General features: G+C 39.1%; 1 protein-coding gene across 2 annotated transcripts in view; it reads left to right on the top strand.

The window, feature by feature from the left end:
* Positions 1–9730, top strand: part of MTAP (methylthioadenosine phosphorylase) — a 51560-nt gene extending 41830 nt beyond the window's left edge. The window contains exons 7-9 of one of the 2 annotated variants that reach the window (XR_007133221.1): positions 5335–5457; positions 6450–6614; positions 8279–9730. Coding sequence is in view for 1 of the 2 variants with exons in the window: in XM_047767555.1 (XP_047623511.1) it covers positions 5335–5457; positions 8279–8317 (162 nt within the window). In the remaining variant the exon portion in view is untranslated. The remainder of the gene's footprint in view (positions 1–5334; positions 5458–6449; positions 6615–8278) is intronic. The other variant, XM_047767555.1, reaches the window with a different exon arrangement.
* The last annotated feature ends 11304 nt before the right edge of the window (positions 9731–21034 follow it).

The following is a 21034-nucleotide window of genomic DNA, read 5'->3' as shown; positions in this document are numbered from 1 at the left end:
GGGATCTCTATAATGCAGAGATTGACACACTATATTATCCTATAGGTCTCTTATATTGCTTTCATTTTCTTTTCATGTGGGTTTCTGTCTGATGTTTTAATTGAGTGATTTCCATTCTATCTTCTAAATTGTCCTGCATTATTTTTCAATATCTACCATATTTATTACTATCTCCTACTTTTTGTCCTTGTTCTTTGTTCCTATTTTCATGTCCTACTTTTGTCATTAACATATAGTTGATTCATAATGTTGTGCCAATTTCTGCTGTACAGCAAAGTAGTAACTCAGTCATACACACATACACACAAACACACACACACACTCCTATATTATCTTTGATCATGGCCTGTTTTAAGAGATTGCATATAGTTCCCTGTGCTATAGAGTAGGACCTCATTGTTTATCTATTCTAAATATAATAGTTTGCATCTACTAACCCCAAACTCTCAGTCCATCCCACTCCCTCCTCCTTCCCCCTTGGCAACCACAAATCTCACTCTGCATTATTCATTCTCTTATTCATTGCCTTTAATTCAGCTTTCATCTCTGCAAATGAATATTCCAAGTTTTCATGGCTCTTTCTTAGTTTCTAGTTCCTTTTTAGAGTAATCTGCATTTCTGTTGATGGCCTTTCTTGATTCCTTCATTATTTTATTATCTCCTTTTTGAACTTGGTGTCTGTTTGACTAAAGGGGTCAGTTTCATTGTTTGTTCCTTCTTGGGAATTCTCTTTGGTCTTTACCAACTGGCAGTGTTTCCTTCTTCATTTTACTAGTATTTCTCTTAACCTGTGAGTTTAGGAAAAGCAATTATCTACTGTAGCCTTGGCTATTTTTATGCAGGAGCATTCCCTGCATAGTTTGCATGAATTTAATATTTTTGGCATGAGGGCTGGTTTCAGTATTGATGCCTTCCATCTCATTCCTCAGAGTGGGCCTTCCACCTTATTCCTCAGTGTGTGCCCTTATCCTCTTGATAGGGGTGTGCAGATGCAATGGTCCTCATGCACTCCCAGGGCCTGTGGCATGGGGACTGCAATTGGTTCATGCTTCTCTCTCAGGGCAGATGGCAGCCTGCACCCTCCTCTAGAGCCCATGATGGCTCATGCTCACCCCCAGAGTTTGTGTAGGCAGTGTCCTGTTAGCTGTGACCACATGCACATGGTCCCTCCCCTCATGAGCCACCCATCAAGCCTTGCCTCTCTGGGAGCCCAGGCTTCTTCCATGTACCCCTTTGGTTGCCACTGCTCAACACTTAAGCTCCTTCAAGCTGTCTCCACACAGCCAACCCCAATGCTCTCCCCAGGTCTGACCTCCAAGCCCAAGCTTCAGCACCCAGCCCCTGCCTGCACTGCTATATGTGCATCTCTGGCTGGGGAGAACAGGACAGCAGGATTGACCATCTGTGCAGGCCTTTCTCTGTTTTGCCTACAGCAAACCGGTTGCTGCACTCCACTCCAAGGCACCAAAGAACCCCCTCTGTCCCAGCTGATCTCCCTACTGAAGGAACTTTCCAGGATAAGGGAACCTTTACTCTTTCACAGCTCCTTCTCAGGAGCACAGGTTCTGTCTTCATTTTTTTTTTTCTTCTCTCTCTTTTCTTTCATTTTACCAAGTTACATGGAAATGTTCTTGCCCTATCAGAAGTCTGAGATCTGCTTGCATTCAGTAGCTGTTTCATGTGAAACATTCCACATGTAGATGCTTTTTGTTTTGTTTTGTTTTTTGTCTTTTAAGGGCCGCACCCACACCATATGGAAGTTCCCAGGCTAAGTGTCAAATTGGAGCTGTAGCCGCCAGCCTGTACCAAAGGCACAACAATGCAGGATCCCAATTGTGTCTGTGACCTACACCACAGCTCACAGCAACACAAGATCCTTTACCCCACTGAGCGAGGCTAGGGATAAAACCCATGTCCCCATGGATACTAGTTGGGCTCGTTACTGCTGAGCCACAATGGAAACTCTCTATAGGTGCATTTTTGATATATCTGTGGGAGGAGGGGAGCTCCATGTCCTACTCCTCTGCCATCTTGATCATCTTTCCCATTACTATTTATTACATAGGAAAACTTACTTACCTCTTTTTGGTAATAGAACACTATTAATATCTGTAACCTATCATGGATGAGTACCACGCTTGGTATAAGAATACCACAGCAGGTAGACAAGTCCATGAGGAGCCAACATTCTGGGGTTTTGAGAAGCTGGGTAGAGATCAAGCAAACCATCCTGAGAAGGCTCAGGGTTATAAAAAGTAGTGTGGTGGGATACAGAGGTACATATCCAATTGGCACATCCAAATACTTGAAGTCCGGGGAGCCTTCCTGATTTAGGTGTGATGAGGAAGATGGCCTTGCTTGAGTGGAAAGGAGGGAGGCAGGGCCATGTAGACCATGTAAGGATTTCGGATGGGAGGTCAGTGATGGTTTTTAGGCAAGAAAGACAGCAAGGTCCAGCTACTATTTGAGGATACTGGGCCACAGAGGTCAGGCTTTCAAAACAAGTTTTCTTTGTGGAAAACTTCAGACATTTACAAAATACAGTGTCTAGTATTAGGAATTCCCAGTTACCCATCACCCAGCTTTCCACAATTATTAGCCATGGCAAATCTTGTGTTTTATATATATGCCCATACCCTCATTAATTTGAAGTAAATTTTTCTAAACGGTTTCTCTTAAATTTTAAAAAAACCCAACACCACTGTTGTATGAAAAAATATTAATTCCTTAATATAGTCAAATATCCAAACTTTTCACATTTTCTCTTGTCTCATAATTTTTAACTGTTCAAATCAGGGTCCCCTATAATCCATACATTGCATTTGAATGAAATGCCTCTTAAATCTTTTAATCTAATATTTCCCTTCTTTTCTTTTCATTTCTTGCATTTTACTGGAAGAAACAAGATGATTTCTCTTGTCATTTATCTCATTTTAAAAAGAGAAAGGGGAGTTCCCGTCGTGGCGCAGTGGTTAACGAATCCGACTAGGAACCATGAGGTTGCGGGTTCAGTCCCTGCCTCTGCTCAGTGGGTTAACGATCCGGCGTTGCCGTGAGCTGTGGTGTAGGTCACAGACGTGGCTCGGATCCTGCGTTGCTGTGGCTCTGGCGTAGGCGGTGGCTACAGCTCCGATTCGACCCCTAGCCTGGGAACCTCCATATGCCGCAGGAGCGGCCCAAAGAAATAGCAAAAAAAAAAAAAAAAGAGAAAGGGACAAAAACTACAGTCAAGTTTTGAAGGAAGAACAGGGGTGGCTATTCTGAACACATTCAGGGGAACTTACCACCATCTCACAGCTGCTTATTTTACCACCCAGTTTCATGTAAAACAAGGTGAGATATTCAAGCTGCTTGTCCATCCATGTGTATGGAGTTTGGGTCATGGATGAACACAGATTCATGGCTTGCATGAATGTCTTATCCTGGCTCCTCAGTGTAATAATAAACTGTTGCCAACTCCTAGATTGTTATATAAGAGATTTGTAAATCCTGACCCAACATAATATCTGACTTGGCAGCTTTGGACACGTAAGGGTCAGCTCAGCCTCATGGTATTGAGAAGCTATTTCCAGTTAATAGAAGACGCCAGCCTTTGCCACCCCCCAGGAGCAGATTGCTTCCTGCCTGTGGCTTTCTGTTCAATCTAATAACGTTTGTCTCCTCTGCAGAGCTAATGGTGCTTTCATTTAGTGGGCCACATGAGGTTTGGAAAACAGTCAATTGGAGTTACTTCAGTTAAAAGCATAAAAACTAAGCTCTGTGTAAGTGGTAAGGCACAAAGGCAAATAATGTTAAATGCCACAAGGAAAGCACAAAGATGGCATCACTTCAGTCAGCTATATGTGTCATTACGCTTTAAACCAGATGTGCAGCCTGGCTGGCAAGAAGGTTTTAGAGATGCCTAAACTGGGTGGGAATTGAAAAAAACTTTTGAGATTTAAGCTGGATGATGGACAGAGGGTTAGAATTTATTGTCAGGTTAGTATAAAGGGCATTTTGGGTGGAGTGCAACAGCAGAGAAAAAGGAGATCAGAATCTATATCGAAATATCAGCCACAAGGAAAAGTGTGAGAAAAATGGTAAAATGAAGTAAATCTCTTAGACGCTTCATGAACCTGCATTTGAAGATTTCACCTAAAACATGTCTGTACAATACCTGGCAGGCACCCAACTGGTCATCGCTTTGTGCTGTGATCCTTTCCCACAGTGATGGGGCTCCCCTCTGCTACAGTGCTCATCATCTCAAAGTTGGTGGAGGGGTCTGGACTTTATGCTCCAGGAAGTACGAAGAAAGGTGTAATCATTGTGCCCCTAAATCTTAGGTATCTTCTCAGCATAGTGCAGCATGACAGGTACTCTCTCCAATCATCTGTTTTATACTTAAAATTTTTTTCAGCTTCCTTATGAAGCAATTTTAGTCATTTATTAGAAACCGGCAATGTTATGAGCTTCCATGAATCCAGCATCCAGCTTCTACTATAAACATACCAACTTAAGGCCAATCATATCTCATCTATACTCTGATCCATAATTTTATCTATAAACATTTTAGGAGACATCAAAAATAACCACATAACTGTTACCATATTCCAAAAATAATTCCTTTATATTCAGGCAATGTTCAATTTTCTAGTTATCTCAACTAGTATAAATGATTTTTTTCTTAAAGGTGTTCTTAAAAAAAAATCAGTTCATTTGTCCTGTGGAGTTTCCCACAGTGCAGATTATTGAAATGCTCTCTCCTTAGTGTAGTTTATCAAATTTCTCACTCCTGTGTATTTTCAGTAAATTGGCAGCCGGATCTAGGGATTTGATCAGATTCAGATACTAGAATTCATAAGGAAGCTCATTCAAGTGATTTGTTTCTGTGTTTGGTTTGGGTTTTTTGGTTGTATATTAAGAGCCCATCCATTAATTCACAAGAAGCTATAAAAATGTTGATACTTTCATTCCACAGTCTGTCTTTATTAGCTGGATGACTTCTCTAAAGAGAAATGTGTTTATCTTCTGATTTATCCAATATAGCAACAGCTTAAAAAGTAGAATCCATTCTATGGACATAAAGAGAAGAGCCATAATCTTTCTAGACTGTGCTAACATATTATACATCTGAGGAAGTTTCTCAGACACCGTATTGAATGGCACTGGTGCTTTTCAGAGATGTCATTAGGTTTCTCCAAGACCTCTCCACTGTTAAATGCAGAGCTTGGGCTCAGGGGATGGAAACCAGAGTAAACTGACTTCAACAGATCTGGTAAGAACTCAGGAAAATGTTCTATGAAAAGTAGTGGGATTTTCAATTGCTGGTAATATCCTGTGCTATTGTTTCTCTAGGTTTCAGTGGACCGGGTTTTAAAGACCCTGAAAGAAAATGCCAATAAAGCCAAAAGTTTACTTCTTACTACCATACCTCAGATAGGATCCATGGAATGGTCAGAAACCCTCCATAACCTGAAGGTAAGTACCTCAGCTACCTGCAGGCAGACACTTCCATAGTCCCTTAGCTGCTTTTTCTCTTACTTGCATTTCACCCTGGATCCCTCGATGTACTTTATACTGGCTTAGATGTTTTCTGTAAATTGTCATGCCATATACTACCATATTAACCATTTGTGAAACTGAGTAGTCATATATTCTGGCTGGTAATGCAAGAACATTGGAAGTGGAGGTGGGGAATTTTATTATTTAATCTACTAGGTTCTCGACATTGTCCTGCTTTGCAGTGTATCCCTAAGTCTTACTTCAGAAGATTGGTAGTAATTGCTCTGCACATGGATTACACTGCAGGCAAAAATGTTCTCTTTGGCAGATCCATGCACAGTTGGCAGCCGTAAAAGCCAAAACACATAGCAATACTAAAATGGTGCCAAAGAATGTCTACTTAACGGTTAATGTTGCATCAAACTAAGACAGTAATTAATGATAAACATGTCATGTGTTGCAGATTGGTAGCTTTTCAGTTCTAGTATTAAATCCTTGATTATAATTTGAATTGACTACTGAGCTGAAAGATGTATTTTTTTTTTCTCCTTAGTGCCACACATACGGCATATGGAGGTTCCCAGGCTAGGGGTCTAATTGGAGCTGCGACCACTGGCCTACACCACAGCTTACGGATATGCCAGATCCTTAACCTGCTGAGTAAGGTCAAGGATCGAACCTGCAACCTCATGGTTCCTAGTCAGATTCATTTCCACTGCAGCATGATGGGAACTCTCCAGAGATGTGTTTTTTATCTGGACATCTTGTAACTCTCTGGGTTAACTACCTTTGATAAAGAGCAGCCTGAAATTGATCAGATGTTATGTTCACCTAATATCCAAAGAGGGTAGCCAGCACATCCTAAAATCTCCTAAGCATACCTCTACTGTTAGGTCTTATGACAAGTGGCTGAGAGAGGATTTGAAAAGTCGATAATAACTCTCTCCACCTGAATTATCTCTGAGGAGCCCTGGAACAAGAACCACAATTTTAGTATGATGAGGACATCATCTGATAAATAAATGACTGCCAACTGATGGGCATGGAGGGGACATGATTTGTAGCATCTGCTGACTGACGTGGTATAAATGCGCTTGCAGAGCCAATTTCACACTACCAACATGAAGCCACTGGTAAGCTGGGAAGTGATACACAGAGTCAGTTTTTATAAGCTGGTACAAGTAGGTTCTAGCACATCACTGTAATAAGGTGCCTCTCAGCCTTGAGGATTGGCAAAATCAGGAATATTGGAATTTATAATCTGTCTTCCATTACAGACTTTAAACCCATAAGACACAGGAAACACATCTGTTGGTTTCTGCCTATATACCGAGGAGATAAATGTTCTTTATGGAGTATTCCCCCCCCCCCCGCAAAGTATTTCATCATAACTGAAATACAGGCAGCCCTTATTATAATGATGACAAAAAAGGAAACAGAAGCAAATGCTAAGAATGTTAAGCGTTGAGAATGTCAGTTTAGACTACAAACAGTTACCTTTTGCTGAACATGAGTATAATGTGACAGGGCAGCAGGACTGGTTTGTCTAAATAAACACTCTATTAATTGTCAGGAAATGTGATTCACTTTTGCTGCAGTTGAGGCTAATGTTATCTGCAAGATTGGATGGTGTCTGGTTTGGTTTGGGTTTTTTTTTAAGGTTTCTGATCCCACTTTGACTATAGTCTTTGGTCTCAAGTATCTTGAACTTAAGATACTTTCTCAACCAACAAGTTTATTATTTCAACTTCATTTTTAAGTAAAAATGTTTGGATAATAAAAGTCAGTATTCTTCTGGGCAGCTCCTGAAAATGTGTGTAAAATTGTGTTTCTGCATTTATGCCTTTTTTAAGAGGGAAAATGAATTGCTGCTCTAGACAAAACTGAGAATCATGGCCTCCATTCTATAGCATTAAGGAGCACCATACTAATAATCCCTTATTCCAGGGTAGTAGTTTCAGCTCTCAGCACTACAGTGTGTATCATTAATTCACTCATTAATTCATTTCAGAAAAACTTAGCACCTGATGTATGTCGAGCTGTGGTTTACACAGATATCTAAGATTTGCTGTAATGAATAAATTCCTATTCTATTTGTAGATACAAGCATATTAAAATTTCAATCACTTTTTTCAGTGGGATAAGGTGAATGATGGGGGTTGCATAAACAATCCAGGCTAGAGGGTGGTGTATAAAATGTGTCCTAGTGGATGTAAAAGGGGCAGGGGCATAGAGATAAGTGAGAATCAGAACAGTTCTGTGAGATAAACATTCTGAGCCTCACTTTACATGAAGAATGAGGAACTAATAAGAGTTATGCTCAAAGTTCCACATCTGATTAGTGATTTTTTTTTTTTTTCTTTAGCACCGTACCCAATGGCATATAGAGGTTCCCAGACTAGGGTCGAATTAGAGCTGTAGCTGCCAGCCTACACCACAGCCACAGCAACTCAGGATCCAAGCCACGTCTGTGACCTACACCACAGCTCATGGCAATCCCAGATCCTTAACCCACTGAGTGAGGCCAGGGATCAAATCCACCTCCTCATGGATACTAGTTGGGTCGTTAACTACTGAGCCACGATGGGAACTCCTGATTAGTGATTTTCAAACTTTGGTGAACATGAGAACTTTCTGGAGTGTCGATTCAGTGTGTATTTCATGAGTCTTCACTCTGTAAAATTTAACTCTGTTAACAAGCACTTCAAGTGTTATCGTGCCCCTATAAGCATGAAAAACCCCTGCCTATAGTATGTGTTTGGTTAATCATAATCTGTACCTGCTTTCTTCCTTTCAGAAAATGGCCCAGTTTTCTGTTTTGTTACCAAGACATTAAAAACAAGGAGACTTTCTAACTCCAGTCATTGGGAAATTCCTGCTTAACTTATGAGAACATGGAAAAGACATGGAGCTTTTGTGCTCTTGCCCCCTAAGGAAGAACAAGTGATAAGACAAGACTTTGCTCACATCAGAGATGCCTTCTAAAAGACCTGGACAGCTTCAAATAATAAAAGGAAAGCAAATGAGCAGTAAAATGTAGGGAAAAGCTTACACTTTAGAAAAAAGACAAGAAGATCATTTCATCATTTCCCCATTAAATTTGTAACAATAAAAGAGTAGGCAGTAACATCCAGTTTCTTTGTTGCCAAGGAATGTGAAGAAGAAATAGTTCTTGAGCTATTTATTGACATGACTATAAATTGGTAGAATCTTTTTGGAGGGCAATTTGGTAAAATATATCAAAAGGCTTGAAAATATTTAACACCCTTTGTGCTGGTTACTCCTAGGAATTTATCTTTAAGAAATATCAGAGATACATACAAATAATTATGTATAAAGAAGGGTGTATAACATACTATAGTAGCAAATATTCAAAACAATCTGAATATCCAGCTGGAGGTAAATTATCATTAAGCTCTAATCAGACTGTGAAGCAGCCAACTGAAGATCATGTTTTCACATAATATTTAATGGACTAAAGAAATGGTTGATGTATAATATGAAATGAAAAAGGGATATGTAACCACTTAACAGTACTAATTTGTTTTAAAAATTCTACATAAATATGTACTAAGACTAGAAAGAAATATATATATATATATATAATCTCTTATTGTATTTGGGGGGATACTAGATAATTTTGCATTTTCTTTATATTTTTCCATGTCTTCACATAATTCACAATGAATATAATCAAATAATAAAGTTATTTTAAAAATAAAAATGGATTTAGAAAGATCCACTTGTGGAAACAGAGATTCTGGTAATGTAGCAAAACTTAAGATGGTAATACTAAGAGGTGTTCTGTTTACTAAGAGGTGTTCTGTTTGAGTTTCATCTTTTTGTTACAAAAAATAATCAATGACTATATAGTCAGAACAATACTTGGGTTTGCAACAACTTGAGAAAAGCTAGCTGTTTAATACAGATCTAATCTTAATTTGTTTAAGAGACTGTATACACACATTATAGTGTGTCATATTTTTAAAATTGATATTTGACTTTGTTTCTACTTGTTTTATGATTTGATGAATTACTTTAAATGAGTTCATGGGGTTTTTTTAAATAAAGAAAATGTGAGCTTCTTACTGTTTTTTATTGTCAAGTTTATAGGAATGTGTTTTGTTATCGCAGGGAGATCATTTTTTTCCCTCAGGATTATTGCCCCTCACTGTTGTCTTAGTCCTTTAGGGATGTATCTCTTGTCTGTTTTAAGAGTCTGTAGAATAAATATATTTCTGTCTCAGAAGCTGTCTTTAAGATAATGAGCTGCTAATTGTAAACAATAAACTAGTTACCTTTCAGCATGAATGCTGAGCTGTTTGGGTTACATGGGAGTATGGCTCTTGGATTCTCTGATGCAGGAGAGTCAACTCTTCCTTGCCCATGAGAGTCACAGAGGACCTAATGGGTCTGAAACCAGGGTTGTCTGGCTCTATACCCTATGACTGTTTTCACTACCGTATAATATATACTATGCCTTACCTTCCTTCATCCTTGGTACATGTCCGAGAATCTCAGGGCCAAAACGTGGGCATTTGCTGCCTTCAGGAAATACAGTGCTTCTCAAATTACAGAAGTACTTTTCTTGACCTGGTAGCCTTTTCTTGCAACCTCATTTTCAGACTTCTCAAATGGAGTATACAGTACTCTTGTTATCCATCATTCCTTAAAGGAAATAATATAATTTTCCTCATACCTATTCTAAGGACTTGCTGACCATTTCTTCCTGGAGTGCTTCTCACTTCTATGGTACTTCACTCCTTTTTTTTAGCTACAAAAATAAGTGAACACTGTGATAGGTTTTTAGCATTTTGAAGTTTCCTCAGTGGATTGTGGGCATAATGGAAAAGTTCTAGCTTAATGAACTAAGTTGGAAGAGTGCTGAGTTACTAATTAGTACATCTGTATCTACTTAGAAATGTTTATTGGCATTATGAGCTGCTTATTTTTGTTTTATGTTTTTAATGATTTTGAAGGTGATATACCAGAACAGTTCATATGTAGAGTCTTAATCTAAAAACAGTGGAGATGGCTGAAACAGCAGGGTTACATTTGAGACCTGAAAATACTTTGCAGATTAGCCTTGGTGCACACTGGATTTGTTTATAATAGACCAAAGCTTAAGAATGGCTAAGACTCTCAGTGGTGTAGAGGAGTTTAAATAAGGTGCACCAATTCAAATAAATAATGTCTCTATGTGCCAGTATAGAACAAAAAAAGTGGAAATCAGAAAAATATGTAAAGTAAAATAAGAATGCAGTTTATATGGGCAGTGGATAACATATTTATGCTTTCTGTCCATAGTTTCTGGAAAAAAAGCTGAGTGATAACCTCTGAAGTATGAATCAAGAGACCTACTGTCTACCTCAAACCTTTTTGTACTGTTTGAAATTTTTACCATAAGCATATACCCTTATAGTTTGTATATTTTGAGGAATGGAGAACAGAGGAGACCTTGCTTTGTAGCAGTTTGTATGAAACATAATTTTCTTAACCTGACATTGAATTATTTTAGTCATGTCAGGGACACTTGTGCCCAGTTCTGAGCATAACTTTCAGGGGAACGCTGACTATCTAAAAAGCACCAATAAAAGTATATGGAAACTGGGAAGACCATGCCACATATGTAATGGTTCAAGGAATTGATGTGTCCAACCATTTAAGAGAAAATCTTAAGTGAGCATTTGTTTTACTTTTTATAGCCACACCAGCATATGAAAGTTGCTGGTCCAGGAGTCAAATTGAAGGTGCAGCTGAGGCCTACACCACAATAACACAGGATCCAAGCCACCTATGCTACAGCTGTGGCAACACCACATCCTTAACCCATTGAGCAAGGCCAGGGATTAAGCCCACATCTTCAGAGAGACAGTGTCAGGTTCTTAACCCGCTGAGCCACAATGGGAACTCCCTAAGTGAGCATTTTAAATCTTTAAAGGGCTGTCATTATAGACTAACCTATCTAACGACTGGGAAAACTTCCAAAAAAGCAGAAAACATGACTTTCAATTACTGTGGGATCTTCTGTTCCCTGTACTTAGCACAACATGAATGAATATTTGTGTAAATGAAGATCTGATCCTATCTTTCATACATAAAACCCTTCATCAGTTCTTCAAACACCTCTCCCTTCATCTTCACTTTCAACAAGTGACTTCAGTTTGTTCTTCACTGACAAAATTAAGGCATCACCAGAGAACCTCCAGGCATACCACCCCATTACCCTTCCCCAAACTCTTTCCCCCCTCTTGTTATTTATGATAAAAGTGTGGTACACATCAACTTCACCTGGAAGGCTTTTTAAAATAGACTGCATGGCCCCACCCTAGAGTTTTCTTTTTTTAAGTCATCATTCTGGGACATCATAAATCATAATCTGGTGTTCCTGGCCATCCTGAAATTGTGCACATATTTTGGTACTGGTGTCTCAGTACCCCTTTCTATGTCTGTGCATCTTCCAGGCTCTAATGAGCTTGTTGACTGCTACTCCCAACAAAACCCATTCCTTTGGTGAACGGAATTCTGAGGAAAAAAAAGGTTTTTTTGGTTTTTGTTTTTTTAATACTTTGAGGTCAACAAACTTATAACTTTAATTCTTTTGTCCTTCTCTGGAACTATTAGAGTGCCATCTAATCTCTTCCACACAACACAATTTTGATATTTGATGCCAACCTATCTGTCCTCCCAAAAGGCCTTTTGCCTGAGCATCTTTAGTTCTTTATCTTTTCCAGTGTTATTGAGATATAGTTGACATACAGTTTTGTAAGTTTAAAGTGTTCAGCTTAATGACTTGACATAATGTATATATTGCAAAGTAATTACCACAATAAGTTTAGTTAACATTCATCACCTCATACAGTTTCCTTGTGAGGGGAACTTTTAGCTACTCCCTTAGCATCTTTCAAATATACCATAAAGCATTGTTAACTGTAGTCATCATGTTGTACATTACATCCCCAGTACTTATTTATCTTATAACTGGAAGTTTGTACATTGACCACAATTCTCCTACCCTCCAACCCCTTCCTCTGGCAACCACAAATCTGATCTCTGTTCCTATGAATTTAGTGTTTTGTTTTTAGATTCCACATATAAGTGAGATCATACAGTTTTTGTCTTTTTCTATCTGACTTATTTCTCTTAGCATAGTGCCCACAAGGTCCATCAGGGTTGTTACAAATGGCAGGATTTCCTTTTTTACAGGTAAATAGTATTCCTTTATTCATCTTTCAATGCTACATAGTTTGTTTCCATGTCTTGGCTATTATAAACAATGTTGCAATGAACATGGGGGTGCACTTCAGTGATTTTATTTCCTTTAGATATACACTCAGAACTAGAATTGGCTGGGTCATGTGGTAAGTATATTTTTAAATTTTTTGAGAATCTCCATACTGTTTTCCCTGGTGGCTGTACCAATTTACATTCCCACCAACCTTGCACAAAGGTTCTCTCCTCTCTATATCCTTGCCAGCATTTGTTATCTCTTTTTTTTTTTTTTTTTTTTTGATAATAGCCATTCTGACTGGCCTAAAGTGAATCTCACTGTGATTTAGATTTGCACCACCCTAATGTTGAGCATCTTTTCATGTACTTTTTGTCATTCGAATATCTTCTTGGAAAAATGTCTATTCAGGTCTGCTGCCAATTTTTCAGGTTTTTTGGTTTTTTGGGGGGGGGGGCTATTGAGTTGTATGGGGTTTTTTACATATTTTGATTGTTAACCCCTTATCAGATCCATGATATGCAAATATTTTCTGCCATTCTGTAAGTTGCTATTTGATTCTGTTGATTGTTTCTTTTGACATTCAGGAACTTTTATCTAGGATGCATTCCTACTTGTTTATTTTTTGTTACTTGCGCTTTAGTTGTCATTCAAAAAATCATTGCCAAGACCCATGTCAAAAAGTGTTTTTCATATGTTTTCTTCTAGGAATTTAATGGTTTCAGGTCTTACACTAAAATCTTTACTTCATTTCAATTTAATTTTTGTGAGTGGTGAAGCTATAAGATAGGGTTTCAGAGTTTCTGATTTGGGAGGTCTCAGATAGGGCCTGATAATATACATTTCTAATAAGTTCCAGGTGATGCTGAAACTACACTTTGAAAACTGCTATCAGAGATGTTTTTCCCTGCTCATCCACTTACTGAATCTAACTCTCACCTAGTCAGACATCACTTTAGCACTTGCCTGTCCCTTCATAGCTAAACTGTCCGTGATCACTGCATCTCAGTGCACACATATGCTGCTACTTTTCCATTAAAAAATATTTCTTGACCACAATTCTGTGTGCTATTTAATGCTTTTTGTTTCACTTAAATATAACGTCTTGAAGTTACCTATTTTCACTGCCTCTAATTCCTCTTCATTCTTTCCTAGGTCCACTCCAAACCAAATTTTGTCAGCTTCCCACTTCTAATACCACCAGAATTATTTTCAAGGTCACTGCTATTGGTCAGTTCTCAGACTACATCCTTCTTTTCCTATCAGCAGCATTTGGTATATTTTATCCTTTCCTATTCTTCGACAAACTTTCATGTGGCTTCCAAGGACACTGCACTGACTCTTCAATGTCTGCTACTCAATCTCCTTTGTTGGTTCTGCCTCTTCTCCCAGGTCTTTTAACATTACCCACCTCAAGGCTCAATATTTGGAATTTTCTATCTTTATTCATTCCTTGGACCATTTCTCATCTTCCTGCAAAATCTGCCATTGCAGCACAGTTGTTGGCATTTCCATCCTCCTAGTTCCTCAGACCAAAAACATGGAGTTATCCTTCCCTCTTCAAAACCCACATTCATACCAGGAGAACTTTATTCACTCTACCATCAAAATATATCCAGAAACTTACTATTCCTCACAACATCTACTGCCTTTACCCTGATCTGAGCCGCTCTCATTTCTCACCTAGATGCTGAAATAATCTAACTGGTCTTCTAGGTTCTATTCTTTCTCATGGAATCTGCGCCTATTCCTTATCTACTCTGACTTCCTCTCCCACTAACATCCCTCTAACTCACTCTGCTCCATATCATCAATATTGCTTTTCCTAGACACACCAGGCCTGCTTACAGTATATGCTTTGTATTCCTTCTACCTGGAAAACCTTTCCCCAAGACAAAACATGTGGCTCATGCTAGCACCTCCTTTAAATTTCTGCTCAAAATAAACTCAGTGGGTCAACTCTGACTGTCCTATTTTAATGGAAGGCAATGATCCTCACTCCACACCCCCAGCACTGATGTGAACAACTACATGGCTTAACCTTTTTTTTTTCCCCCATAGTTCTTAACATTGCCAACATACTCTAATATTTATTTATATTTGCTTGTTTGTTTTTCTTGACACCCCCTGCAATCTCTAAAATGTAAACTCTGTGAGGGAAGGGATCTTATCATTCACTGACACATATTCCAAGTGGCCAGAACAGTGTCTGGCACTTTGTAGGCTTTCAGCCAATGCTATTTTGAATGTACAGTTTCCCCTTCCTTATCACAAGCCCTGTATGTTCTAACATGTTCTGGCTTAATCCAACCTCTTCTGCATCTCCCACTCCTCATGGCACTCTAGATCAGAGTAGTCTGACAGAAATACATTGTGTACTGATTTATAATTTTAAATCTTTTAGGGGCCACATTTAAAAAGTAAAGAAAAACAGGTGAAATTAATTTAATTAACCTAATATATCCAAAATATTATGTGAACATATAATCAAGATTTAAAAATTATGAGATTTTATAAATACTAAATCTTTGGAATCTGGTATGTATTTTATACCAACAGTGCATCTTAATTTGGATGCTAAATTGTCATCAGAAATATTTGATCTGGAGTTCCCGTCGTGGCTTAGTGATTAATGAATCTGACTAGGAACCATGAGATCACGGGTTCAATCCCTGGCCTCACTCAGTGGGTTGAGGATCCGGTGTTACCATGAGCTGTGGTGTAGGTCACAGACACGGCTTGGATCTGGTGTTGCTGTGATTCTGGCATAGGCTGGCAGCTACATCTCCAATTAGACTCCTAGCCTGGGAACCTCCATATGCCATGGGTGTGGCCCTAGAAAAAGGCAAAAAAAAGACAAAAAAAATTTGATCTATATTTAAATTTCATAAAATTTACTTTCAGAAAGTAGATTCACATGAACAAGTTGTCCCAAGTATATTGAAACAGATATCAATTTTTAAGCTTAAGCTAATTAAAAATGATTTAACTAAAATTTAGTTTATCAGTCACATTTACTACATTTCAAATGTTCAACAGCTGCATGTGACTAAGGGCTACCACAGTAGACAGAGCAGTTCTTGAGCTGCAGTTTCAAGCAAGCTGAGCCCCCTCTCACCTCTGGCCCTTTGTAACTGTTGTCTCTCCACCTGTAAGACTGTCCTTTTTGCTCCATCACCACCCACCTTGATCTGACTAATTGGCTATCTGTCCTTCCTCTGTGTTCCACAAACACCCAGTTCTATTACAGTACATGTTACACTGTTAAAATTGCCTGATACATTGTCTATATAGGAGGGTGACTGACACATAAGAGTTACTACATATATCTGCTGAAGAGATGTCTAAACTCCACATTTCTGCCTTTTGAAATTTCAGTCATCCTTCCATTTCCAGTTCAAATTACTTCTTAGGAAGCTAGTCAAACCAGCTCACAGTAAATATTCTCTCCTTGTACTCCCAAACCACGTGAAGTCCACATTACTCACAGATTATTTATCAGAATGATTTTACTTATGTATAAGTTCTATTCCCACAACTAGATAATGAGTACTAGAAGAGATAGAGCCCTTTTCTCATTCTCTCCTATTTTCCCAACTCATGTCCCATTGTTATCTTAGCAGAGATGGGGATTTATCAGATTATAATATAGATGAAAAATACCTAACACAGAGGGAATTAAGAATTCTGTGTATTGGCAGCAAAATTGAGACGGCAGATAAGTAAGACATGACTCTCACTTTCTCCCACAAACACATCAAAAAAACCCATCTTCATGTAGAATGATTCACAAAGAACATCTACTGAACACTGGCAGAAGTCCTCAGACCTCCAAAAGAAGCAAGAAATCCTTCACGTAACTGGGTAGAACAAAAGGGGAACTAAGTGAGACAGAGAAGAGAAAAAGAGGAATAAGGATGGGACCAGCACTTCTGAGAGGGAGCTGTGAAAAAAGAAAAGGAATCCACATTCTGGGAGGCCAACTAATTGACAGGAAGATCAGCCTGGAAGGAAGGTTAACCTAAAGGCCTCAGAGAAAAGTACAGTAGCTGGTCAGAGGAGGGCAAAGCAGACAGAGAGCTGCATGGACCCCTGGTACAAATGCCCAAGAAACCACAGCTTCAGACACAGGCAGGAGTTGTGCACTGAGACTTGGGCTATGAGGTCGGTTCTGAGGAGAGGACTATGGCTGGCTGTGTGAAGACAGACTGAGGGCACCAGGGAGCAGTGTAGCAAGGGCTGGGGAGTGGGGCACCACAGCCAAAGGAATGCATGAGGAAGCCTGGCCCCACAGGAGAAGCAAGGCACCATTGTTGGGGAGGGTGGGAGGAGGAGGAGTGGGACCACCATAGAAACATCCTCTGGGCACATGCAGGCTCTGGGCAATGGGGTGCCTCTTGTGTAGACTACAGGGGCAGGGGCAAAAATCTGCAGCCATCTCAGAATCCTGAGGTGGGCATGGCCCACTGCCAAATGAGGGTCCCATGAACAGGTACCACCTGTGGCCCCAGTCACCCCAGGGGTCTGACTGCTGCGGGGGATGGGGGTAGGGCTGCAACTGAGCAGCAACCTCTGCCCTCACTTCCCTGAGAATGCATTTGCATCACCGCTGCTACTGCCAAAGGCTCTCAGTGATGCCTCCACCTCCCTGAGTGTAACTGCCACTGCCCAGGGCCCTGCAACCAGGAGTAGCCTGCTGCTCCCACCTCACTGTGGGTCTTCACCATTGTCAAGGGCCGAATGACCAAGTGCCACCTATATGTGCTACCTATTGCCGTCATCTCTCTGGAAGCATGTGCAGGCTGTAAACCACACCCACTATTAAGGGGATAGTGGCCTGTACACACCAAGACAGCAAGCATCCAAATCAAAAGCAGCCCTCATGCCAAAAAAAAGATAAGCCCTCACAAGCTACCCAGGGATGCTCTCACATATAAATAGCCCTTATAGACTACAACAGATAATTGTTTTCCCTAAAATCACAGAACAAGAAAAATATAAGCAAAATTAAGAAGCATAGGAACCACTCCTAGTTGAAAATAGAATTATACAGAAGAAGCAAACAGTGAAATGGACCTCTGCTGTCTAACAAACACTGAGTTCAGAAAGGAGGTAATGAAAATACTGAAAGAATTAAGAACGGATATCAACAGTAATGCATATTACTTCAGAAAAGGACTAGAAACTATACAGAGACAAGAAAAATGAAAAAATGCATTTGAGAGACAAAAGATGAGATAAAGGCATTGAACAGCAGAATGCATAGTGCAGAGGAACAAATAAGAGAGCTAGAAGCTAGAATAATGGAGATCACCAAATAAAAAAATATGAAAGTAATGTGAGATTTCTGAAATAATATAAAGTGTGCCGATCTATGCATAATAGAGATCCCAGAAGGAGAAGAAAAAGAAAAGGAGGTTAAAAATATATTTGAAGAAATTATGGGAGTTCCCATCATGGCTCAGTGGTTAATGAATCCGACAAGGAGCCATGAGGTTGCGGGTTCGGTCCCTGCCCTTGCTCAGGGGTTAAGGATCCAGCGTTGCCATGAGCTGTGGTGTAGGTTGCAGATACAGCTCGGATCCCACATTGCTGTGGCTCTGGTATAGGCTGGTGGCTACAGCTCTGATTCGACCCTTAGCCTGGGAATCTCCATATGCCATGGGAGCAGCCCAAGAAATGGCAAAAAGACAAAAAAAAAAAAAAAAAGAAACTATGGCTGAAAACTTTCCAAATCTAAAGAAGGAAACAGATATCCAAATAAAGGAAGCACAGAAGGCCTCAAACAAGCTGAACCCAAAGATACATACACCAAGACATTATAATAAGGATGGCAAAAGTAAAAGATAAGGAGTAAGAAGAAAAACAAAGAGTTAATTATAAGGGAATCTCCATAAGGCTACCAGCTGATTTTCTCCACAGAAATATTACAGACCAGAAGAGAGTGGCAAGATATACTCAAAGTCCTAAAAGGGAAAAATTTGCAGCCTAAAATACTCTACCCAGCAAGATTAGCATTTAAAATAGAAGGAGAAATAAAGAATTTCTCAAACAAAAACTAAAAGAATACAGTAAAAATAAACCCATTCTAAAAGAAATATTCAGAGGTTTCCTCTAAGAGTTCCCATAGTGGCTCAGTGACAACGAACCCGACTAGTATTCATGAGGACACAGGTTCAATCCCTGGCCTTGCTCAGTGAGTTAAGAATCTGGTATTGGTGTGAGCTGTGGTGTAGGTTACAGATGCAGCTCAGATCTGGCATTGCTGTGGTTGTGGCACAGGCCAGCAGCAACAGCTCCGATTTGACCCCTAGCCTGAGAACCTCCATGTGCTGCGGGTGCAGTCCTAAAAAGACAAAAGACAAAAAAAAAAAAAAAAAAAGAAAGAAGAAACAGATAATTTGAACAGACTGATAACCACAACCAAAATTGAATATGTAAGAAAAAACACTCCCTACAAACAAAAGTCAGGACCAGGTGACTTCACAGCTGAATTCTACCAAACACACAAAGAAGAATTTTACCAATCCTTAAACTCTTAAAAGCTGAAGAAGAAGGAATACTTTCAAAGATATTCTATGAAGTCACCATCACCCTAATATCCAAACCAAAGATATGATCCCCCAAAATTATAGGTCTGTATCTTAATGAATATAGATGCAAAAATTCTCAACAAAATTTTAGCCAATTGAACCCAACAATGTATCAAAAAGATCATACACCATGAAGAAGTGAGATTCATCACAAGTTCAAAAGGATGTTTCAACATATACAAATCAATCAATGTAATACAACACATTAATAAAAGAAAAGTAAAAAACCACATGATCATCTCAATGGATGCATAAAAAGCATTTGACAAAATCCAACATCCATTCATGATAAAACCTCTCAACTAACTGGATATAGAGGGAACACATCTCAACATAAAGAAGGTCATTTTACAACAAACCCACAGCCAATATAATACTCGATGGAGAAAAGCTGAAAGACTTCCACCAAATTCAGTAATAAGACAAGGATGCCCACTCTCAGTGCTTCTATTCCCCATAATATTGCAAGTCCTAGCCACAGCAATCAGAAAACAAAAAGAAATCAATTTATCCAAATTGGAAGGGAAGAGGTAAAATTGTCGCCATATGCAGATGACATGATACTATATATACAGAAAGCCCTAAAGTCTCCACATAAAAACTATTCAAACTGATAAACAAACTCAGCAAGGCTGCAGGATACAAAATTAACATTTAGAAATCGGCTGTGTTTCTGTACGCTAACAATGAAATATTAGAAAAAGAATATAAATTAAACAATACCTTTTAAAATTGCACCTCAAAAAAAATTCAAATTAAGTACTTAGGAATAAACCTGACCAAGGAGGTAAAAGACTTATATGCTGAGAAGTATGAAACATTAATCAAGGAAATTAAAGAGGATTCAAAGAAATGGAAAGGTATTCCATGCTCCTGGGTTGGAAGAATTAATATAGTAAAAATGGCCATACTATCCAAAACAATCTACAGATTCAATGCAATCCCTATCAAATTATCCATGATGCTTTTCACAGAACTACAAGAAATAATCCAAAAATCTACATGGAACCATAAAAGACCCAAAATTGCCAAAGCAATCCTAAGTGGGGGTGGGGAGCAGGAGGTATAACTCTCCCAGACTTCAGACATTAATACAAAAGCTACAGTAATCAAAAAAGTGTGGTACTGGTACAAAAACATACAGACCAATGGTACAGAATAGAGAGCCCAGAAATAAACCCAGACACCTAGGGTCAATTAATCATCAAATAAGAAGGCAAGAATGTAAAACTGGAAAAAGTCTCTTTATCAAGTAGTACCAGGAAAACTGAACAGCTTCAAGTAAATCAATGAAACTAGAAAACACCCTCACACCATGCACAAAAATAAACTCAAAATAGCTTAAAGACTTAAACATAAGACAAGATACCATCAAGCTCCTAGAAGAGAACATAGGCAAAACATTCTCCGACATCATCATACAAATGTTTTCTTAGGTCAATCTCCCCAGGCAACAGAAATAAAAACAAAAATAAACAAATGGACCTCATCAAACTTGCAAGCTTTTGCACAGCAAAGGAAACCATAAACAAAACGAAAAGACAACCTATGACCTATGTGATGGGGGAAAATAGTTGCAAACAATGTGACTGCCAAGGGGGAGAGGGGAGGGAGTTGGATGGACTGGGAGTTTGGGGTTGGTAGATGTGAACTATTATATTTAGAATGGATAAGCAATGAGGTCCTACTGTATAGCACAGGGAAAACTATATCTAGTCTCTTGGGACATACT

The sequence above is a fragment of the Phacochoerus africanus genome, chromosome 2 (assembly GCF_016906955.1).
Source record: "Phacochoerus africanus isolate WHEZ1 chromosome 2, ROS_Pafr_v1, whole genome shotgun sequence".
NCBI lineage: Eukaryota > Metazoa > Chordata > Mammalia > Artiodactyla > Suidae > Phacochoerus > Phacochoerus africanus.
This window is presented reverse-complemented; position numbering and strand designations above follow the sequence as displayed.